At 41.0% G+C, this 24144-nt stretch overlaps 2 protein-coding genes across 2 annotated transcripts; one reads left to right on the top strand and one right to left on the bottom strand.

Annotated features, from left to right (window-relative positions):
- Window positions 1-1071: 1071 nt before the first annotated feature.
- Window positions 1072-7402, bottom strand: CLRN2 (clarin 2). The gene is made up of 3 exons (XM_074865858.1): window positions 6571-7402; window positions 2574-2753; window positions 1072-2133 (listed from the first exon to the last, which is right to left on the bottom strand). The coding sequence occupies exons 1-3, from the start codon at window positions 6821-6823 to the stop codon at window positions 1868-1870; spliced, it is 699 nt and encodes a 232-aa protein (XP_074721959.1). The 5' UTR covers window positions 6824-7402; the 3' UTR covers window positions 1072-1867.
- Window positions 7403-7969: 567 nt separating this feature from the next.
- QDPR (quinoid dihydropteridine reductase) lies at window positions 7970-18369 on the top strand. Its single transcript, XM_074865859.1, has 7 exons — window positions 7970-8127; window positions 8283-8375; window positions 9614-9710; window positions 11364-11504; window positions 13896-14004; window positions 15426-15509; window positions 17514-18369. The coding sequence occupies exons 1-7, from the start codon at window positions 8041-8043 to the stop codon at window positions 17620-17622; spliced, it is 720 nt and encodes a 239-aa protein (XP_074721960.1). The 5' UTR covers window positions 7970-8040; the 3' UTR covers window positions 17623-18369.
- The last annotated feature ends 5775 nt before the right edge of the window (window positions 18370-24144 follow it).

Raw genomic sequence — 24144 nt, 5'->3', positions numbered from 1 at the left:
TATTAGGGTCTGTTGCAGAAGCACCCTCACAAGTTTCTGCTTCACTCATAATCCTGCTAAACTTGTAGGGCCAAACCCATAGATGGTACAGGCTACAGTAACAAACACTCCTCATTGCATCTGTAGGTTGAGTCTGGCTAATAACATTTCCCCTGAAACTAGGCCACTGACTGCCAAATGTCTGCTGGTCTTGCTGCATATGTGCTGAAAAGGACATAATTAATTTTCATTTCTTACCACACACAGAGCTTGCACATACACTGCTGAAGCGCTCAGTGAACATAGTGATTTGAGTCTGCTGTGTAAACTAAGAGTACTTTGAATAGACTTTTACAACTGCAAAACTGGTAAGATTACCAAATGAAAGTAGAATTTACTCCGTAAAACATGTTTTCATTGGTCTTTAGATGAAAACAAAGTAAAAAGGGCACGGAAAATTTGGGCCAAAGATACTAACTTGTAGGCTTAAGATGAATTATAATTCCTTATTTAAATACCTAAATAAGTGGCCTAATCAGCAAACATGTTGAATATCAATTTATTCTAGCAACTGTCTTTACTGAGTGTTCTGCACACTTCAGTGATAAAACTAGTAATATAGATACATAATATAGATACTAGTAATATAGATAACATAAGATATGGGTTTAGGCACTTGTGAAAATACTTGACCATTACAGTACTATTTTTGTGAAGAGGTCTTTTCAAATAAAAAATAAGGATTTTTTGTATATCCTGAAATGTTCTTAAAACACTTTGAATTCCTTTTCTTAAAAAGTTACTATTTTTTTCAGAGTTTTTCACAAGAATAGTTATACAATCTAGTGGTCTGATGAAGAGTAACTTACTGCAAAATAATTAATTTAGATAACTTCTTTCACTCATTCCAAGTCACTCTTCAGTTATGTGTAGGTTCTATTGCTAAAAAGTTAATGTGTTCACTATAGTAGTCAAATTCTAAAAATGACATGCTTAATGGCGTATTCTTTTCTCTGAAATTTTCATTACTTGTGACCCAAGAATTGGTTGAATGCCTGTCAAAATTATGGTACTTCGTAAAAAATTATGTAATTTTTCCATACAGTTGACCATTTTTATTCATTTTAATACTGTTTCATCATACATCACTTTTACTTGATTCCAGATAGACATAAGAATTGACAGGGTTGTGAAGACAATCTGTCAGATTATTATTTCCGGGTTATCTAAAAGCACTATTACTTGGATTCTGTTTACTTTACTTCCAGAAGCTGCAATGAAACCTTCATCTTGCAGCTAATACTTTATTTCATAGTCTACTAGCATCCCATAAACTTTCTCACTTCTTTACTTGGTGGGGTTTGGTAACTTCTGTTTTAAAAACATTTCACAGGAAGCCTGTGCTTCCCCTTAACTTTAGCCTCACAGATAATGAAGTTTTCTTTTTCAGTGCAGTGTGACATCATCAGACATATCTTACATGGCCCTCTCAACATTTTCCAGATAATTCTGTGAAGGTAATTGGCAAATGTCCATTCTTTCGGTTTTGAAATAACCTTATAGTATCAAAGATTTGTGATACACATATTTTCTTTCTAAGCAAAGAAGACACTTGGTTTCGATGAAATCATATTTCACCTTAGTTTTCTATAGTATCTCATAATGTGAATTTTCTAAAAACTTCAAATAGCATATATTCACTGCAGATATTGATCATTTTTGAGTATAACGATATCTGTAGCATTTGTTTTTCCCACTTTCCCACACATGTTAATTGCTGGTATTTTAGACTGATATCTTTACTCATGTTTATACCAAAACCTGAAGAGCCAAGAAGCTGTTTCTATCGTGACAGTTCACTTGACCAAAGCAGTTCTGTGTACATTTCTTAGTACATGATATCTTCTGCTGTAACATTTGCTTCTTCTGTTTTAGTCTTAATTTTAGGGAAGTGAATCCCACTAATGGCTGTTAGCAGCAAATTTACTGCATGTGCTGTGCCACTTGCCACACAAAGCCAAAAACAGTCTTCAAACCGTTCTTCTAAGATAACAAATTGAAAGACATTTTCCCGAAAATTGGCAATTCTTTCTGTGAGCTGATGAAGTTTCACAGCAGCCAAAAAGCTGGTGACTGCAAGTACTATAAATCCACCTGCAACAAAATGAAAGAAGTATTTACCATTGTAAAATTACCTTGTGAAAGACAAGACATTTTGGTTGTGCTTCAGAAGGCTTATTGAATACAACAGTGAGCATTACACAGAGTAGGAATAGACTTAGGCATGGCTTAAACACCTTCAAATGCTTTATTGTATGGCCAAACATCATACCAGTGTTTGTAATAAAGTCCTTTTGTCAGTGATATAGAGCCTAAAGACTGGCATTCAAGGCTCCTGTAAACAGTTGACTAGACACAATAAGCCGAGATGCCACCTGACAGTTCTGTTTTGATAGATGAGAATTCACTGCAAACTTCATTTTATTCACAAGTATTTAAGTTGAGGAGATATTTAGTAAGGCAAGAGAAGGAACTTTAACTTTTAGCATTTTGTATGAATGTGACTGGTGAAACATACTGGTGAATTATTTTACCTGCAAGGAAGTTCCAAAGGCATACTCCTGCTGGACCTTTAATAGCCCGGTAAGGAACTTTTATTGCGTTAAGAATGCAGAATCCAAAACTGACCAGAGAAAAGAAAATGGCCACACAGAGGAACATTATAATCATCACGTGCAGGCCTGTGTTCAGCTTTTTCACCATGTGTGGGAAAACTGTCAAGAAAAAAAAATCATCTATTCAGTGTGTATTTTTTCTTGACAACAGTAAACATCACGCTGTGCTGATGCTACAAACTTAAATGATACTTAAAGTGGGCTATTTTTTGCAGAGGCGATCAATTCAGGTAGTTACACACATCTTAGTTCATGATGTATTATCTGTCACTACATCAGACAAACCACGGACATTCTACTACAGGAATAATCCTTTACACAGGGTCTGTGAATAAGGATTCAGGCTTAAGTCCCGTTTTATTTATCTGGTTGTCTTAATGTCTTTATCTCTGCTGCTGTATCGTCTGCTGCATTCTTTCCTGTCTCTTTTTTCACTTCTGCTCTCCATCCCAAACTCCATTTTTGAGCTTCCCATTCCTGTCCCATGCTTTTAATTTCATCCCTTTGAACTCTGATAGTCCCAGTCTCCTTCTCCAGCCCCTTATTGCCTAAAATTGTACCACTCATTTCTGTGTTATTTTCTCATGTTATTATTCTTCCTCTCTTTAATATTGGCTTCAGTGAGAACTACTCTGATTTCATACTTCCTAATTCCACAGGTTTCCACTTTCAGATTCCCTTCTTGGTTTCTCATCTAGTGTTTATGGCCCCTTCATGCTTTTCTGGGGTATGTGGCAGTGTTTTAGTTACATCTGTAGGAAGCTTGTACAGTACTGCAGTCAGGTGGGCTTTAGGTGAAGGGCTCATGTGTTTTGCTATAGGCATGAGCTCTTCCTCAGCAGCCCGTCGTTCTCCTGTCCTTAAAGAACGGTAATCTTCTTGGTTTTGTCTTCACCAGTGGAGTTACTTCATTGGAGGGCCAGACTGGCCAGCAGCAGGGAAGTGTGGAGCACCTGAGTGTTCAGTTTATCCTGCAGCCCTTCCGTAAGAGAATCAGAAGAAATGTGAGTAGGGAATTGTAGGTGACATGCTGACTGACAGGAAAGAGAGAAGCTGATCGAGAAGAATCCTAAAATAGAAGCTGATCAAGAAGAGCCCTTCAGGTAGCATAATAAATAGATACTTCCTATGATGCGTAACTGAAAAAAAAATCCAAACAAGCCACATAAAAACTAGGCAGCAATAATTGGTAGATGTCACAGTGAATATCAGGCGTACAATTTGGTCATCATGCCATGACAAAATTCTAATAGATTATGTAGAAAATGTCATACTGTACAAATACCATACAAACATTGATGACTCGATAGTTCTGCCTTTTCAGTAGCTCATTCTGGGATTGTAGTTGGACCTGGTGTACATGGGAGCTACAGAAGAGACTCCGACAACAAGAAGAAAGGAGGGCAGTAAATGAGTATCAGAAGTATTTATGAGAAATGGGAAGCCAGAGACTAGCTTGCTTTCTTACTGGAAAATAACTGGCGATGTAACAACAAGGTACATGGAACACGACAAGGTGCCTTCTTACAAACCAGCATAGTTTTGGGGGTGGTTGTAAGGATTCTCTTGCCTCTTTTCTGAGGCTCTCAGCCAAGTCCCAAAGACATGACCAGTGAGCCTGGCTTAGTATGTAGAAATAAGAATCCTCAGGAAGGATATTGCCATGGAGGCTCCTGACACATTCCAGCTGTGTTTGCTATGCCCAGGCAAAATACCTGGCTTCTCCAGCTTGTTCTCAGGGCTTGATTCAGCTGTCAAAACATAAGCATCTTATGCTGATCTAGATGCCTTAGGACTACCATAACAACCATGTGGGTCTCACATGCATGCTGCGCTATGGATGGGACACCTCCAGAAGCAGCAGCTGGAGGCCAGATGATAGACCTTGAGGAGTCTAAAATAGCACTGGACACCTATTATGGCAACTGAGTCATGTTGTCACTGTCCCAGTTAAAAGAGATTGTGCCAGCTGTAAGCCTACTCTAGTGACTGTTAACACAGTGAAAGGCGATGTACCCGCATATTACTGCGATTTGAAATTCTGAAGTGTCAGAGCTAGTGCAGTACTGCAGCGGATGATGCTAGCTTTTGGTCTTGCTCTCTGCTGCCTGTGCAGTCCGTTTATGCTAACACATTACGCAGGAAAACTCTCCCATGTCTTGCTCCCCAGTAAGTTCAGAATGCTTGGAGATTAAGGGGAACATTCAAAGCAAAAAATGTCAAGTCAGACCCAGAACCCCCAGAAGTCCTGCTGAACACTGTGCAAAAGTATTTCACAGCTTTCTATACTATCATGATCCCATTTTGCAGTATTGCAGTATTGTGAAAGTATCAAACCTGATAGAGCTATTAAAATATTTAAAAGGGAAAATCTCTGGGACACCTGCTTACCTAAATGCGCGGTTGTGCCCACTGCACTTAATGACCCAGTTTTACAGTTCCAACAGGGAGAATTCTTACTAGCTTCAGTGAGAGCTTTGTTTGTCTAAGGAGTATAGCATCAAGTCCTCCAAATATGTATGGATGTAGTCCAGAGTGATGGTGGAACATTAGGCCTTCCTCTCAGCTTACACGGTAATTAGTCAGAAAGAAAGAGTCCAGAAAGTTATACAGAGATTTAAAGGAAATCGGCTACTTTTTTCCTCATTCTCTGTGACAGGATAGGGTGAAAGAACTGGGACTGTATTTATGCCCTGAAGAGGAGCAGAGCAGAGCTGGAAGAGCTTTGACCTGATGGCCTGTCTGCCAGCCATTCAAACTCACTAGACCAAGGATTTGAGCATGACTGCTATGTCCATGTCATGAAGTTGCAGCTGCAGTCAGAGCCTGAACAAGACTTGGTTATTGTAAAAGCAACTAGTCCAAATTCATCACAGCTTAACAACTGGTCACACAGATTTAAGTTGAGATCACTCAGGTTCTCTTCTCCATTCCCTCTGAAGTCCCACAGTCCTGCCTTTGAGGTTTTTATAGTGGTGCTTGTGCAGTTGTGTAGTCAGCCATGATCCTATGGGAAACTAATTTTTTTTTTTGGTAGGTTAATTTTTTGGCCAGCTTAATTTCCTGAATTATCTCACCACAACAACTACCAGAGCCACTGCAAAGGATGGGGTAGGACAACGTTGCTGTGGGCCAGGGAGAGGCTAAGACTGCCAGCTTCAACTCATATTGGTTTAAGTTGCAGTGGATTTGCACACTGAACTAAAAATCTTCAGTGCAGAATATAATTTTCACTACAGCACAGGATGTGTGAAAACTGGAAATCATCCAAAGTACAGATCAACATCTGAGTGCTTTGAGACCTCAAGAAAATCTTTTAAGTTAAAAAGAATACATTTATAACAATTTCTATATTTTTTGAGTTCAGCAATTTTTTATCTCGAAAGTTACCAGAAAAGTAGGTAAAAATTTCTTCAACATGTTTAGGAGTATCTGCTATGGCAGACACATGCATTAGGACAGCTAGAAAAATACAGAAATGTGGCCAGCTAAATAAATCTCTACTTAAAAGAAAAAAAAAGATGGGAGGAGTTCAACAGAGAAGGCAAGGGCAGAGGCACAGAGAGACTGCAGAGGAAATGCTTGGCAGAGAGAAGAGTCAAGGGGCAAGTACGATTTACAGGGTCATCTCCAAATGACTTTCACTCCCTTCACAAGACTAAAAGGAAACCTTCAATCTAGCTCTAGGGATTTTTTTCCCCACCTTGATTCCAGGATCACAGAACTAGAAGAAAAAAGCTAGCCTGAAATGATAGAGATTTTACATTCACACTCAGATCCCAAACCATAAAGACCACAAGTCAGCCACAAATTTAATAATAATTTGCATTCTGTAAGTTCTGTAAACAAAAAGAATAGAGTGCTTTTAAAGTTGAACTAGACATTAGACTGAAGATTCAACCAAAATGGTACTTACTTGTGAATTTGGAACGCCGCCCACCCAACCCACACTGGCGTATTTTGCCACCCTGAAAGAGTCCGTAGTAAATTTCTCCAATGAACTTGACCAGCTCTGGATCTGTGGCATTGACCAAATCAGCTCCTGTTTTGCAAAGGGTCTTTCCAGTCATCCACTTTGGGGTCCCCATTGCAACAACAATCAAGATAAAAGACACAAAACTTATTAGAGAAGCCAAGGCAAATAAAGTCTTTTTAAAGCAGCCAGGCATCCTAGTCGTTTCAAGGAATCATCTCCAAGACCCCTCTGCAGCAATCAGGCACGTTTCCCATTTTTACTCATTCTCTGAAATCCACAAATGAATAGCAGGCTTTTCAAAATACATCTCATTGTATTTTGAAGCTCTAGAAATTAACCTGTACGGTTAAAAATCAAGTCCAAAAATATATTTTGCTGCAACATCCTGAAATGGTTGCAAGTAACAGCTTCATTACACTGTAGTGAGGTGATGGTTGTTTCTGCAGAAAGTAATCCTATATCTCTTGCCTGGCTAATGTTTCATCAGAGGTTTAACTGTCCTGCTCAAGTGACATCACGTTCTTTACGGTAACCTCATGGGAAGAAAATTAGGAGCAGAATCCAGTTTTTTAGATTATTAAAACCGTGGGTCAGTAGCCGCGTGCAAGGGACCCGTAATTTGGGATCGGGGTTCTGCTGCCGCCTCAGCGCTCGCTCCCGCCGGGCCGGGCCTCTACAGGCGACCTGGGCGCGGTGCCCTCCCGCCCTGCCCCCCGCGCCTGGGCACTGAGGAGCGCAACAGCGCTCCAAGGGCCCGAGGCCTCTCGTACCAATCTGCGGCGTTAAAGCGGGCGGCGCGTGGCTGCTGGCAGCGCGGGGCGGCCCGGCTGCTCGCGGGTGAAGCAACCGGCGCCATGCGAGCTGCAGGTGCGGCCCAGCAGTACTGAAGAAAACCGGCCCTAAGTGCCTGCGCTTCTACGGTTACTGCTACTCCAGACCTGCAGAGGCCTCTATAACCACTAATTAATTAATCCCGGCAGTGTCCCTGGGGGACAGGTAACGCAGCGCGCCGCTGGAGCTCCGGCCGGCCGGGCAGGGGCGCGGGGGGCCGCCTTTGGCCGGGGGAGGCGGGCGGGTGGCTGGGTGTCCGCCCGCCCACCGCCGCGGGCTTTCGCCCCGGGCCGGGCCCAGGCGCTGAGGGCCCGAGGGCGCCGCGGCGGGGTGTTCCTGAGGTAAAAGTCTTGCGGCGGCACCGCCTGAGCCCGCGGGGACAGGCGGGGGTGCGGCCGAGGCACCGGGATTTCCCCTCCTCCCGGCTCCGGCACGGCCCCCGGGGAGGCAGCAGCCAGGACCTGCCTCCCTCGCCCCGCCTCCCGCCGCCACCTACGGCCGGGCGCTGCCGGCCCGAGCCCGCCCGCCTGCGCAAGCGGGGCGAGCCCAGAGGCAGAGCGGGGCAGGGGGACGGCGAGCATGGCCGCGGCGGGCAGGGTGCTGGTGTACGGGGGCAGAGGGGCGCTGGGGTCCCAGTGCGTGCGGTACTTCAAGTCCAGGGACTGGGTAAGCGCGGGGCCGGTGGGTGGCGAGGCGGGGAGCCCCGCCGAGGCGGGTGGCGAGAGCCCCGCCGAGGGGAGCGCTCCCGCGGGGCGAGCCCGCCGCCGGGCCAGTGGGCCGCTAACGCGCTGTTCCTCTCGCCGTTCATCTCGCCGCGGCAGTGGGTCGCCAGCATCGACCTGGCGGAGAACGAGGACGCCAGCGCCAACGTGGTGGTGGGGGCGACCGACTCCTTCCCCGAGCAGGCCCAGCAGGTGGGTCAGCGCGGCGGTGCGGGGCGGCCCGCAGGGGCCAGGCGGTGGGAGTGGTGCGCCCAGGTCGCTCCCTGCCCGTCTGCCTCCCTTCGCCGGCTGCGGCGGTAGCAGCAGGGATGGAGGCGGCTGTGGGCTTGGGGCCGGTCTCGGGCAAGAAGCCGCCGCTGTGGGGCTAAGGAGGAGCCCGGCCGGTGACCTGAGAAGTCACGGACCGATTCGGATGAGTATAATGAAGATGGATTAGGACATCTTAAAATGCATCACTTCTTTCTGATGTCCTAACTCTTCAGTGCGTTGCGTGTAGATGGTACACTCAAAGCATGCAGACCCTAAGCCCCGATGGCATCCCTAGAGAATGCGCTAGTTACCACAGAGGTAAATACGGGAGAGGCCAAGCTAGCCTAAAAACTCTTTGCTTTATTCTCAAGAGATAGTTTGGTTTTTTTTTTTTTTTAATTTTAACTTTTGAACCTATTTCTCTTATTGATAAACTGAATCACTAGCCAGTGTGTTTTCTTTATATCTACACAACTCTAAAGGCTTTTAAAGAGTAGTATAGAATGTTTGCAACATATTTTTCAACGCTGAGCCTTTGTGAAAACCAGTGGATTTTTTCTTTTGTTGAGAAATGGATTGTTTGCTTTTCACTTTGGCAGAGAAAATTCATAGCCAACAAATTCATTGCCAACTGTGAAGTCTTATATTTGAAAAAGATACCAGATATCTAAAAGTATACAAACTCAAATTTAGGGGCCGGACTCAAACTGATGGTTGTGGTCTAGATTGAAGCAATAAAAGAAGGCTAATCTTTAGTTGTTCATTTCTTGCACTATCATCAAAAGTGGCATCAGTAGTCCTGGTCAGACCTGGAGTTTCATTTCCTATATTAAACAGCACCATACCCAGAGAAGAACCTGTCAAAAAGTAAATCACAAATAAAAATTTTTGTTAACAATGTAGGTAAGGGTCAGATCTTTCTATCCTGCTCAAATCGGTTATTTCAAGTGACGTCACGCGCTGTACAGTTTGACTTTCATCTCTAGTTATCTTTCAACACGATTATTTTGGTTTAAGTTCATAGATCATAAATGTTAATTTTCTGCACCTGCTTAAATTGCTGTGTGTTGTGTTGCTCAGCTACATAACTGGAAAAAAGTAACTTTAAGGCAGTCTTGATATTTACTCTTTTACCTTATCAGTCTAGTGTTTTCAGTATGTTTTTGTTCTGTGTATTAAAGGTGACAACAGCGGTTGGAAAACTTCTTGGAGAAGAAAAAGTGGATGCAATCTTGTGTGTAGCAGGAGGATGGGCTGGAGGCAGCGCCAAAGCTAAATGTAAGCCTTTGGTACCAGCATGCTAGTGAACACATGAATGAAATCTGAGAGGAATCCTTAAAAATCATGGTAATGATGTTTGAGATCATCTTTCTTTCTGAGTCCAGAAGAGGACCTGAGCATAAAAGTACAAAATAGCTCAGTTGCAATTTCTCTGAATTTTTACTGTCTGTTAAATTTGCAGAGCTTAGTATTCTCAGTAATACTTTTTGATGCACCCATTTTCATCAGAAAAATCTTGATGCACTTTATGAAGGAGTTCAGCATTATTATCTATGAACTACTGCTGACGTTACTTGTGTCAGGCAAGTTACATAAAACAGTGTCTGGGTAGAAACATCAATGTTGTTTCCTGATTCATTGCTTTATGTAAAACCTCCGTTTCCTCCTGCAGCTCTCTGAGTTATTACTGTGCAATACAGTATTGGAAGGAGCTGTCTAATGACCTGAGATTATGCTACAGAAAAAAGCCTCCAGTTTAAAAAAAGCTTTTAAACATGTAATATTGGGAATGAAATTTTATACTTTATTCGCTAGTGTGGAGATACAAGAAAATAAATAGCCTTGTTTTCTGTCTGGAGTAAATCTGGTAAAAATGTGTCCTTCCCCCCTTCCAGTTCGGACATTACAGGCAAAGATTTCTTTTTAAAGAGAGATGATATGGAAAGACATACATACTCATACCACAGTTGCATTATATTAGATTGTTATTAGCGTGCACTGTATTTTAAATAAGGTAACTTATCATAACCATGATTTACAGTGACATTATTGGTAAGGTAGCAGAATATGTTGGGATAGGTGGTCAGCCTGTGTCACTGTTATTTATGCTTATTCCATATTGTGTTACGGAAGTGGTTCTTTCTGAACACTAAATATTTGACATGGCTAGTTACCATTTTTATTCTTTTCCCATGCAGATATTGATGATTAAAAAACAATGATGAGAGTTCAGATCTTGCTTTCATTTGAAGCTATGGGTGTACGTTGCCCGGTAGGCTGCCATGCCAGCGGTTGCACTCCAGTACGTAGGGGCACTGGATTGCACACTTGGTACGGCACAGATGTATGCGTCTTGGATATTCCATACAGGCCTACTGTCAGACAGATTTTTTTCTTGGTTTATGAAATGATCTGGTGATAAGAAATATTTTTTTGTTCAACTCCTTTATCTCTTGGAGTCTTCTATCCACATACTAATGAAGCGTAGCTCTCTTGCAGCCAGTGAGGAAGTCAAGGAAAGAGACAGATCATGCTACTACAAGGTGAGATGAGGCTAATGTGAGGGTTTTGAGATCCTTGATATAGATTGAAGCAAACCCTGGAGGGGTTTCAGGAACTTGGAAATCTTTGAACCATTAATGGAGAGCTAATGGAACTATCTTGTGTTTGTTTATTTTTTTATTTCTGGTAGTGAGAAGGCAGATAATTGCCTAGAATATATGCTCTAGAGCTGGGACTCGGAGCCCAAAGAGCAGGGAGATACAAAAGACATGAACTGATATTTTACCTAATGTGGAAGCAGAAAATGGTAGAAAGCGTGTTTTCATAATCTTGTTGCATAGTGCCGTTGCTCTCTGTGTGACAGTAAGGAAATCAGAGTTAGAAGTCTTCTACCCCTTAGGTGATTTCACTAATTCTCTTCTTAATCAGCTTTATACAAAAACTGTGATCTGATGTGGAAGCAGAGCGTTTGGACATCGATTATCTCCAGCCATCTAGCCACAAAACATCTGAAAGATGGTGGCCTCTTGACTTTGACAGGAGCTCAGGCTGCTTTATCTGGAACCCCAGGTAAAATACAATGCATGGTAACTGCTGGGGCATCAGCAGTTGTAACTATCTGTTAGTCTGAGCGTTCTTGGTTGTGAAGCAACAGTTTCACTCCCCGGTTTCTTGGCATCTAGCACAAATGGAAAATTGCTGCTGAAACACTTAAGGAAGGTGTAATTTTACAGGTAGCAATACTGAATCTCTTGAAGCTGGAGTGCAAACAGAATCAGTATTTAAATAATATTTGACATGTGTTGGTGGAATGTACTTGGCTCATATATGATACAGTAAAAAAAGAAAATAATGACTAGAAGCACACGGCAAGCTGTAAGTACAGTGTTTAAATAAAGTTAAATCTCGCATTTGTATTCTGAAAGGCTGAAGTCCTCAGTTGCCCAATTTTTCCATTGGTGATGACTCAGCTGATTCTGTTAACTATGCTTGTCCTGTTCATGTTCTGATTCCAGTCTGCCTTTGCTTCAGACATAGATAAGCTGCTTGACCTTTGGCTTTGCCCTTCACTAGCTATTTAATACCAATATTGAGTTTTTTCATCTCACTCCTCGCCAAGTTGGGCTGGATGGAGGAAAAAATCTGGGAGCAATTTAAAATTTCTTTTTTTTAAAAAAAACCCAACACACTGACACACAGGCCCACAGGCAGGGAGAGGAAAGTTTTTGAGACAAATACCCTCATTTCCCAATCTTTTATTAGTGTTACTTCAATAATATTTTGATGAGACATAGATACTAAAATTTAAAAGCATACAACATTTATGAATATTCCTGAAAGCTGTGTCTAAAACTGTTCAGGAAAAATATACTGTATTTTCTAGTTAATGATTTATCTTCTATGTTCACAGCTGCATCTGGCATAGTTCAGAGATAAAAGGCTTATTTTATGAGAACAAGCAGATGCATAATTTACTGTGTACTACTGACTGACCATATACAAATGAAAAAAATGTGAACTCTGGCAAACTTTCATGTTTTTTGTTTGGGTGACTTTGGGAGGTCGGGACCACAACACAAGAATCAAAGTTACTTGCTTTCATGTTTTGAACTAGCTGGTTTCAATGAGTCTGGATTTTTCTGAAAAACACAGCAGTGCTTTGGGCAAACACATGCAACTTATTAACATCAGGAAGAATTGGGAAAGCGTTGTTACTCAACTTTTGCAAATATGACTTCTTAGTCTTCTTACTACCAGCCCTTACGGAAGGAATAATCTTTTTCTTTGTTTGCTGTTTATGTGATTTTTCTTTTCCTGTGTGAAAATGTTGATTCACATAATGCAAACTGAAGAATACTGAAAATCATGTGAACAGTTACAGAAGTCTGACAGTGATGGCTAGGAGTAGTAGAAGCATGAAAAGGTTTAAGTAGATTTGGAATGTTTGGTTTAGACAAGACAAGATGGGAATAAGATAGAGATGTAAATATTTTTATCATAACAATAAAATAGTTAGCTACTGCTGCCCACGATTCCTCCTAATAAAAATGGATGTTATACAATATGTCTAATTGAATATAATGGAAACACTGCTACAGGGCAAAATTACCTTTGTAACTTTGATAAAAAATACTTCCTCAGGAACATTGGAAAGGGGTTGTGTAGTTATACAGATGGGTAGAAAGGCATCCAGCTGTAGTAGGCAAAATACATTTATGTTTTCTTACGTGCTTAATCTGTGTCTGGAATGCTTGGCAGATATATACCATGAGACATCTCAGACCTATAGCACCCTGATTGTCCAGATCTTGTACCTGAGCAGTGTGCCTTATGCTCTCATTCCTGTTGTTCTTACACTGCTAAATACTGTCTGCCTAGAAAGCAACAGTGTTTAGGAAGAAGTTTGCTTTACCTGAAGATCACTTAGTAATTTTCTGCTATGAGGATTGTTTTTTGTAGTTTCTTCCAAAGGGTCTGTCAGACTTGGGATGCTGACCAGGTGAGTTACAGTTCTGGAGAGAAGTGAGCAGTATCTGTTTGGTTCCAAGCCTGCAAATACCTTAGTCATATGATTAAAATTAATGGATGATTGCCTTATTAAAGTCTATGAGCATCTTCACACTTTCTATATTAGATTTCTAAGTTTAGCCCTGTAGGTCCCATCCTTCAGGGTACATTGGGGTACATTAACTAAATGTACTTTATTAGTAAGCTGCTTATTTCTACAGTGCTGAGTAAACTGAGTTCTGTGATAGCTCCTGGATGTCTAGTAAGAAATTTCTGTTTTTTCTTTTTTCCTTTTTTAATATGTATGTTTCGACATGTTTTAAAAGCCTGATTCCATTCTGGCTGTGGTAAGTGGTCTTAATATTCATCAAACAATCTGAGTTTCTATCATACTACTGACAATTTTGAGAGCTGTTTTGATTGTGCTCTAATTTGCCCGTGTTTAATTGTTAGGGATGATTGGCTATGGCATGGCCAAAGGAGCAGTGCATCAGCTTTGTCAGAGTTTAGCTGGTGCCGGTAGTGGCCTGCCGTCTGGTTCTGCTGCTGTTGCCGTTTTACCGTAAGTGGTTGCATAGTTGTCTCTGCCTGTGTTGTTTCATTTAATTACTGCTGTAACCTGGAGTCACGTGGATATGCTTGCAGTGTCCTGTTCACAGTGCACAAACAGCTTCTCAGACCTACTTAGAGTTTCACAGAGAAAGGAGACATGTTGAATGTATGAACCAAATGATATGCAAGTCACCCTGAAAATGGTTAAGTTCTTTTCTTTTGCAAAACAGTAGTAGGTGTTAGGATTAAAATTTGATTCACTTTTGACCAGTTTAACTGTAGCCATGCATTAACATGTGATTTTTTTTTTTTTTTAATTTTTTTTTTCGATATAGACAGAACTCTGAAAATGAGATGAGCTATTCAGCACAGTTTTAGACTTAGCTGTGTGGTAATAGTAAAGCAAAGGATTACTTGACAAGCTTTGACTTGGTTAAACATGCTTCTTTATAAGGTGCTGCATATCTATGCTTGATCAGTAAAATTAGGTCACTTTGAGGATCTGTGAAAAGAAAAAGCTTAGCTTGTATTTGCCTGTCACAGCTTTCTTTTTAATGAGGAAAGCTAGTAAAAAGTGGATGGCCTAGGAGGTCTTCACTGTATCTAAATTTAATAATTCTGCTGCAAAAATTAGAAGTATTTTTCTTGTCAGGCCCCTATCTAGTTCAGCACCCAAAAGTTAAGACTGAAGAGTTCTGTATAGGGATTTGGAACACTACCTGAATTCTCACTGCTTTGTTTTCCTCGTATACACACACTCATGTGCACTTCTTCGGGTTAGAGAGCAATGGCATTAAAAGTGTTTGGATAATTGATACCACCTTCCACAGAGCTTTACAGACAGGCAGACGCCAAGATCACTGGACTTTTGGGCATTCTGCACTTGCATAGTTCTCATGCAAAATTCTGTTCCTGAGTAAATTTTTGGGAAAATAATTATACCTTGGATTGTCAACAGCGTCTCAGTGAGGGAGTTGTGAAAAGTTCACCCCTTGATACCAGTGTATGTAGCGTAAATATGTATCAGCAAAGTCCAGACTCCCTATGCTTGTGCACTTAATCTCTGCATTTTCAGCGTGAGGCTGTTTGAAAGCATAGATGTGGGCCTGTGTGCTGTGCAGTACATGTGAACAAGCGTAGCACTGCCATTCCCTCTCTGCATGAGAGCGACTGGAAGGGAGCTGTGGGCTAAGTGATTGCCTTAGTGGGGGGGATGTCATCAGCGAGCCAGGAAGGTGAGGGGTTATAGGTTGAAGCCTTTGGTATACATTGGAGCTGATGGCTATATGCTGTTAACACATGTAGAGGATGCAAGGGAAATCCATACTGCGTGGTATAAAAGTCAAGCATATGTTACAGCAATGAATAGAAGCAGGTGGTGCTCATCAGAGACATGATGTCTAAATAAAAGGCTTATCTTTTTTATCACAGGGTTACCTTAGATACACCAGCAAACAGGAAATCAATGCCTGATGCAGATTTCAGCTCCTGGACACCCTTAGAATTCATGGCTGAGTGAGTATCTGCGTGATAACTAAGCAATTCCTCACTGTCCCTCTTGCTGCTGCATCTTCTTGCATGCTCTTTCTAAATAGCTGTCTTGGATTTGGGTGTTTTTTTCCCTCTGTCATCTCCTCATTGTCATGTTTCTAAATCACGTTGGGTTTATTGCACAGGCTTCTTAACTGGAGAAAATGAGGCCACCTCCATCAACTTCAGCATCTCTACAGCAGTTATTCCAACAAGGGAGATAGCCTTAAGCAGTTGGAAGCCAGAGAATCTCATAAAGCCTGTAGACAAATTAAATTGTAGACAGCAGATGCAGGAGACAGTAGTCTGGCTTAAAGGTAAACTGCAAATAGGCACGTAAACTTTGGTGGGATTTTTTTTTTCATTTTAAACACTCTTTACTGCCCAGTCTATGGTGTGTTAGCTCACTTCTCTCAGCTGGCAAAATTTCTGCTCTAGTTTAGAAAAATTTAGTCAAGACATTTGTTTGTTTGTTTGTTTGTTTGTTTTCCACCATCCACAAAGGCTTGTCCTGAATGATGTTGCAAAATGCTGAAACTTCAACTCTAGCTTATGTAACAGCAGGCTGAGATCATAAGGCTTACAGTTTCTCATGCCTCTCAGTTAGAGAAGGTGCAGCGTGAGTACTGCTTTCTGCGATGTGATGGGGAGTAGCGAAGATCCTGCTGAGGGTGAGCTGTCAAATGGAAGAAAATAAGGACACAACTGTCTTGGCTCTTTGAGAAAACCAAAGATGAATCTACATTCATACACCATAAAGGGTTTTACTCTTGCACATTTTTAAAGTCTTTTAGAACTGACACTGAAATTGAATTTGCCTGTTGCTAATTGTTCAGAGAGTAGTTTAGTTCTGACATGAGATTTCCTTTTTTTTTGTAACTTTTTTTTTTTTAAGTTGGACATCAGAGTGCGAAATGTATTTTGTTGCGAGACGCCTATGCAGCTGTTTGTGGCTTTTGAAAAGGGCCCCATCAATTGAATTTAGTTGGCCTAGAAATGTTCAAGAAAAAGATCTTTAATTTATTGAGCTCCTGAGAATGCTTAGTCAGATGTTGTGGTTTTACCAATTCATTTTTTCAATTTTAACTTTTAGGTATTTTTTCCTCGTAGGAGAATTAGGTTGATTGGCTTGTTTTTGTTTCTTGAGTTCTAATTCCCTAAACTTTGAATCCAGCTTTGAAAACTGAAAATCTCACTGGATGTGGAAGAAAAACATCCAATGTTAAGTGTTGGTAATATCTACATCTTGGGAAGGATGCAGGAAATATTTTCCTATGTAACACTTGAATTTTGTGCCGTGGAAGCCGTTGTGTTGGATAGCAACTGCCATGTTGAGATATCCAGCTGTGTCTGCAATATTGGAAGGGTTGATAGACCTGAAAAATACACTGCACTTTCTGTATTATATTTTGAGTAAGGAGTTTGTATTATATTTTCATAAGAGGTGTTCTGGTGTGCTACCTAGAATAAGTCCATCTTACTCGGCACCATTTTGGATATGTCAAAGCTTTCTCTGAATCTGCCAAGACCACTTTCACAGTTAAATATCTAAGTGTCATAATGGCTTGTTGGCTTTAGCAACTCTATTTTAGCCATAAATACGTGTTTCTGATATATTCTATAAAGGCAACTTAAGTACCTTCTCCTTCCCCTTTCCAAAATGTTTTTTAATGTGGAAGAAACTTGCCACTTTGGTTTGCCATTTTGACATTGTAAGCTCCTGGCCTTTTCCTTTGAGATGTTCTGAAAATCCTGTGTGTGCGCTGTAAAGCCCTCAGGATTTCTCTGGGCCTCTGCCCAGCTCTGCGGCTCTGAATCCAGTGGTTGCGCTGCTGGTTTACAACATAAGTAGAAATCACTAGAGAGGGCAATAGGAAAAGAAGGAAAAGTAATAGGCTTTTATTTTATGCTTCCCATCAGTATACCTGATAGTAGTATTTATTTTTTTTCCTCCTCCTCACCCTGTTTTATCCATTTATTTTAAAACAGAACCTTTTACGACTGGATAACAGGAAAGAATCGACCAAACTCGGGGAGTCTAATCCAGGTGATAACTACCGGAGGGAAGACTGAACTAGTTGCAGCAGCACATCTTTGATGTCAGTTGCTTAAGGTGGTGGAACTTCAGCAAAGGAGAAGCTATGGAAAATCTGTCTGCCAGTGTAATTGGGATGGTCTTCTGTATCCAGTGATTGCAGTTATGTCATTAATGGAACCACATTTCAAGTAATTATTTCTGTGCTGTCAGTTGTGAGCTATCAGCATTTGTTTACCAACAAGTATTTGTCTCTAAATGAAAGTTGCAGGCTTTGAGGTCTGTAGATGTCCTAATTCTGAGCATTGTATGTTGACTTACCTGTTTTCTCTGAAATGGGAATTGTTCTTAATTATGTCATATAATCACATACATAATGGTTGGATTTTCTTCTGTCAGTAAGTGCTTTTGCCAGTTTATTGTGAATCTTTCAGTAGTCTGTCTGTCTTTCTGTCTGAGAATAAAACCCTGCCCCTGCATATTATGTTGGCTGTAATTATAGGAAACATTGCAGTCATATATAATGTCGTAGTTTTGTAACATTTTTCTTGTGAATGTTCCACTTGTGTTAATGGAACTATATAGAGATTACTCACTTGAGAAGGAGTTCCTAACTGCATTACAGTTTATAAGCTGCTAGCAGGCCTACGGTTGTTCTGCCAAATGATTAGTATGTCTTTGTGTTAGTCATGATGGTTCTTTACCTTTTCAAAAAGCAAAGTGCTTTAAAGAAGTACTAGAAAAGCATACACGCACTTCTATTTGAATATGGAACCTTTTGTGCTAAATAAATGTATATTGTTTTATGTACGGGGCTGTCTCCATCACTGTAATCCAAGTATCTGGATAACATTTTAATCAGTTTAACTGAACTTGCAGTTCAGTTATGGCAAAGGACTTAATTTTTTACTTATTTCGTTCTGATCATGCTGCATAAAATACATTCCTGTGGTAGAGGTGCAAAAGAACTACTAGCTGCGCATAGTGGCAGGCCTTCAGCTGGAGCAAATGTTTTCTTTAATCTAGTTACGTTACATGGTAATACAGTTTGGTTGTGGAGTGGAAATATTGCCTATTCTGAGCATAGGCTTACACGGAACCAGTACTGCAGGTTTTTTAGAACATCTTGAAAACTGAATATGGAAAGTTGTATGTACATTCTCTCTATGCACTTTTTATTAACTTTGGGGTTGTGTTGGGGAAGGGTTTACTGCCATGAGTGAGGAAACCTTTCCCCTCTTCCCACTAGGGAAAGCTCACATGTGCCCATGTCAATTTTAACATGGTCATATGGCTGCATGATGACCTTTTTTGTATGACTGTCCCTTTACTCATTTTGTTTTGCTGCAAGCAGAGGTGTAGAGGGGAATTTTTATGTCTTGTCCAACCAGTCAAGAACTGTCAGTTCATGAAGCTGCCTTTGATTTTAAATGGAAGACTCGCCACCATGCTATTTGGCCAGCAGTTTCTCCATGCTAAGAGTACAGACAAAAACTGCAACTGATAAGAAATGAAACACTAAGGTGTTACTCAATTATTCTGGAGAAGAGGGGAGCTATCATACTACAACCTTACATGATTTGAAGGCTTCTCTTTGCCAAGCTAGCTGAACTTCCCAGTTGCTTTCAAGTTGTTGTGTTGTCTTGCAGACATCTATTGCAGCGTGTCTCCGAAGCTCCCTGAAGAGCAGATCAAACCTTGAAAGGTGAAGGGAGCACAGCTGGGATTCCACATGTGGATCTATCCAGCTCTATAAGAGCACAGGGCCAAGGACCTAGTGGGTTGTATGGCTTGGGTATTTTTGCAGAACTTGCTGTGGCAAGAACTTGCTGTGGAGATGATAACACAGCAGATGGGATTAAGATGAGCAGAGAATCTTTTATTTGCTAAGGGCTACAGGGGCTTTTCAGTCATCTTTTGTAGATTATGCACACATATCTGGACCTTAATGTTACTACCTTATGAAAAAGGCTAAGGGCTGGTCATCGGTCGTGTGGAATTGTGTTGAAGGTTGTGACTAACCAACCCTGAAATTCTACAGGAGGAAAGAAGGAAACCAGGTTTAAATTTTGGTAGAGAACAGAAAGTCAGACAATGAGATGCGATTAATGCATTTCAGAAGCTAGATTGATTCCTCCTCCTTCACTAGAAAGACCATGATGGTCCTGGTAGGAAAACCTGAGGCATATCTGTGGTTCTGACCTAGATGCTTCAGGTGTGCTCAGCCAGTGTCAACCAGAGGTAGGGCCTCAAAAACGGGGGAGGTGCCTACGCTACACTAAGGAGAGGGTCACTAAGCTCGCAGAGACTGAGCCTGGTTAGTTGTCTCCCGCACCAGCGCAGGGCTAGAAGCAGAACAGCTGGGTGAGGACAGTGTTGAATGTGAAGCAGTGCCACCAGTCACTCTGTGCTGCTGTACGTATCCAGCTCTAGCTCCAGTGCAGGTTCTCGCAGGGGTCTGCTGTGCGTATCCTGACTGCTGCACACACCCAGCTAGTTAAATGAAAGGCTACGGCTATTAAGACACTCGTGAGGTGGAAGAAATCCATGTTGAATGGAGTGTGAACGATAACAGGAACACTGTCCTCAACTGAGCTTTCCTTCTTCCACTCTTGCCTGAAGGGAAGGAATAGAAGAAAACATGAGCAATTTCTCCATTCCACAAAAGGTGTCTACCCCAGTGTTCTCATTCAAGCTGTACCAGTGCCTACTGGATAGGAAACGGTAATATAGCTGTTGGAAACAATAATATGCTGACTGTAGCAGTGTAAAAGTGGTGAAATATGCTGACTGTGAAACTGAATAGTGTTAAAACATAATTATGAATGGAAGACTGTTGACTGGATTATTAACTTTTTATCAGTTGCAGGGATGAGTAGAAAGATATGAAAATATCATTATGGAAGCTTGAGAGTGAGAATGAAGGTTTGGCAAGTGTATGTCAAGCTTGCTGCTAGAGGTGAGAGATTTAATCTGGTGAGTTTGATGGAAAAGAGGCTTTTTGTGACCAGTTTCATCCTGCGTCTCTACAAGCTTTATTCCAGTTAAGTAATTGTCTAGGAAAAAAAGCCACCCTGACACTGCAAACCTCTGGGTTGCCTGGCTCCTTCAGCAGGCTCAGAGACCTGTAGGTGCTTCAGTGAGGAGATGTAGCCTGTGGGACCTGCAGGGAGTTAATCCATACTGAACACAGACACAACTGGAGACTAGGTCAGTTGTGAAGAACTTCACAGAATCACAGAGTGGTTTGGGTTAGAATGGACGTTTGAAGATCATCTAGTCCAACCCCCCTGCCATGGGCAGGGACAACTTAGTGCTTCTTACAGAAATACAATACCTGATGAATCTCCACTCTGGTGGTGTTGAGAACCCCTGAACTGATCAGCATATTTACTGTTTATATGGCACCATCAACAACAATTAATACTGCAGAAGTAAGAAGTTTATCCTCTTCTAAGGAATGCAATATTTATCCATTTCTTATATATTAAGCAGTTGAATTTATCAGTTTTTTTATTTAGGACAGTACAGCTGGTGTCATACTGAAAAAATTCACATGCACAGAGCCCATTTAGTAAGGCTCTTTTCTATACAACCTCCTTTCGAAGATGCATACAACTGTTTACTAAAGAAAGAAATCGGTGAGGTCTGGGGAAAAACAAAACACAAATTGTGCCAAACTGGGGTGGCTGTCACATGTGGCATCAGACACAAATGTGCAGAGGCAAAACACAGCTTTGTCACAATGCCATGACAGCCAGGAGAGATCCGTTCTGTATGAATATTTTTTTCTCCTACAGGTGTAGAAAAAGTAGATTTTAATAAAGCACAAGTAAGTATAAAAGAGACTTGTACAGTACAATATCAGTAGTATCATTACAAACCCAAAGACCTCTGAATACTGGGCAGGAAGCTGTTTTTGACTTTTCGGGCCTAAGTGGGTGAGAACCTGAGCTGCTGTTCAGGCTGAGACCACCATCCTGCGAAGCCTGACCCATGTATGGTCCTGTTGCTTTGCAGAACCTTTGGTTTATTGCAGGACTGGGCCTGAAATGTTTTTAAGACTTCACTGTGAAGTGAAATTCACATACTGTACCAACAGCTTTAATTAGTTTTTCAAAGTTATATTTTTATGGCAAAACTAGTTTTCTACCAATTAGCTAATAACAATTGCCACAAAATGAAGTTTTAAAATTATGCTCTGCACCCAAGGAAAACAGATGGAATGGTTTCCAAGTACGATGGTAGCTGAGTCATTTAGCAGTTGCAGTTCTATATTAACCCAAAACTGCACTTTGAAACCTTTTGTTGAAATAATTCATTATGCTAAACAAGCACGATTTTTTTATAGTGGAATGAAAACCACCACCATAACAAAAAGTAACATTCATTATCTTGTTTCTTCTTTCTTGTATTGGCTCACTGGAAGAAAACAGATGGGGACTGCAATAGCATGTGGAGATGCTTCAGACTAACCCTTGCAGTGTTGAACAAGGTGAGAAGTAGGCAGACATCTGAAAAGCACTGCAGAAGTCAATAGCAAGTGTCACTTGAGATTTAGATCCCTGTCAGACACTGTCATTCTTGCACTTCCTGCAACACCATGTTCTAAAGGATTTGCTTTATAATCATGGCCAGCCTCAACACTGTCTGCGAGGACTCTTCGAGGATAATATGATCACAGACTCCCACAGCTGAGTTACGCCTGATATCCAGGAATGCCAGTAGAGGGCAGAGACTTCCAATACATTGGGGAGATTTCTCTACTGCTAGGAATACGTAACTATGCTCTTTTTGGCAGCGAGGATTTTAATTGTGCCACAGCCTCTACTGAGAGGCTCATTCCCCTTCCTTTCTTTATTGCCCACAATCCAAGCTTTCTGGCCTTTCCTACACCAAGCACATGCAGCCTATTACATATACCACTTCCAGAAACTGTTCCGTTTCAAACAAAACAAAACAAAAACCAACAAAAAACCCCAATAAACAACACCACCAAACAAACAACAAACAAAAAAAACAGACAAAAAAAGAAGCCAAGGCTGTGAAGAGAGTCCCACAGCAGAGTGTAGCATTACTGTTGACATGTTATCAGCAAGTGGATTGTCAATCAATATTCTGTAACACAGCTCTAAGGGCTTGGACACAATAGGAAGGAAAACAGATTATTTAACTCCTGTACTGCACGTAAGGATTATAAGAATCTCCTCACCCAACCAAAAGAACCAGCATCTATTCAGACCAGACTGGTATTACCAAAGAGATGGAATTTGGACACATAAAAATTAATTACTATGAGGTTTTGAACGTGAAAGTTTTAACTTCTTTGCCTGTGAAATGAAGGTATAGATAATATTAAAAACAAATGTTATTTAGGAGGGAACAAGAAGTAGCAAGCCACATGACTGTCATTTCTATAGTTTAATATTCATTATCCAGTGCCTCCTGTAGATATGAACTACACCACTAATCACAGTGTTTTCCTTGTATGAACTTCCTCTTAAATACTGTTATTAAGTACATATTAGGACATTCTTACAAATGAAAAGTGTAGAAAAACCTTAAGATTGGAGCCCCTGGTTTCTGTTCCTGTTTTGGCTACTGGTCTGCTGGAAGACTTTGAATACATCTCTGCATCTGTGCCTCATATCCCATATATATGAAACCATTTTAAAGTGCTTTGAGATCTAGTGATGAAAATCAGAATATATGAATGAAATACAATTATCTCTCTGTGGGTGCAATAATAGAAGCTCAAAATACATCTTTTGTTATGAGTCTCATTGAAATTAATGTAAAATTGTGACCCCAAGCCAAAGTCATATCACTTCACTGCCAGTCATATTCAGTGATTTGCAAAAGAAGTACTGTGCCAAAGATTACCTCAGCCAGCTATTTAGGACATCACTTACCTGTGTACCTGGTAGTAGGCAGTGGTATTTTCTATCCAGCACAACAGGCATTAATTTGTCATGACTATTACAGCTGTAATTTAAAAATACAATGCTGTTTTTAATTTTGAACAAACAAATTACTCTTTCTACCAATGTATCCTTACATCTTAGTAAGACAAGGCTGAGAAAATAATACAAATGGGCTCCATATTAGATTCTGGATCCACATGAGTTAGTGTGATGGTTAGCTTTTCTATTTAAGACCATACACAAACATCCCCTAGAAGAAAAGCGTCTCTTTGACCCCCAAGAAGGTATTTTTTCTGGATTATTAAGATCCTTCTTATATGCTCAGACTCCCAGGTTTTTTCTCCAACCTCCATGCGAAAAATGACCAGACTGTTAAAATGCCAGCTGCAAGTTATCAAAATCAGTGCATACTATCCCAGCATAGCTATGTATGTCTAAAGTAAGTGCCTCATGCATACAGTATTGCACTACTCAAAGCAGTCCATAATCCATCAGGTAGGTGTTAGTGATCTACTTTACCCACATCACCTGATAAATAGCCTTAACATTACTAATTTTTGTGAGTAACAAATTTTCTTTCTCCTTAAACCCTCCCCCCTCCCCCCCCAAAAACCCTTCCTGTTTGCAAATTTAGGCCTATCTTCAACCAAAGTGTTACCCT

This window comes from Strix uralensis, chromosome 4, assembly GCF_047716275.1.
Source record: "Strix uralensis isolate ZFMK-TIS-50842 chromosome 4, bStrUra1, whole genome shotgun sequence".
Lineage (NCBI taxonomy): Eukaryota > Metazoa > Chordata > Aves > Strigiformes > Strigidae > Strix > Strix uralensis.
The sequence above is the reverse complement of the archived record's forward strand: the minus strand, read 5'-3'. Positions and strand labels throughout refer to the sequence as shown.

Excerpts from the sequence above, each read along its gene's own strand:
- QDPR (XM_074865859.1), top strand. The coding sequence starts at position 8,041 with ATGGCCGCGGCGGGCAGGGTGCTGGTGTACGGGGGCAGAGGGGCGCTG. Across the intron at positions 9,711-11,363 it reads AGGCAGCGCCAAAGCTAAAT|CTTTATACAAAAACTGTGAT; the intron begins GTAAGCCTTTGG and ends CTTCTTAATCAG. Across the intron at positions 14,005-15,425 it reads GCTGCTGTTGCCGTTTTACC|GGTTACCTTAGATACACCAG; the intron begins GTAAGTGGTTGC and ends TTTTTATCACAG.
- CLRN2 (XM_074865858.1), bottom strand. The coding sequence starts at position 6,823 with ATGCCTGGCTGCTTTAAAAAGACTTTATTTGCCTTGGCTTCTCTAATA. Across the intron at positions 2,754-6,570 it reads GCGGCGTTCCAAATTCACAA|TTTTCCCACACATGGTGAAA; the intron begins GTAAGTACCATT and ends TTTTCTTGACAG. Across the intron at positions 2,134-2,573 it reads CCTTTGGAACTTCCTTGCAG|GTGGATTTATAGTACTTGCA; the intron begins GTAAAATAATTC and ends ATTTTGTTGCAG.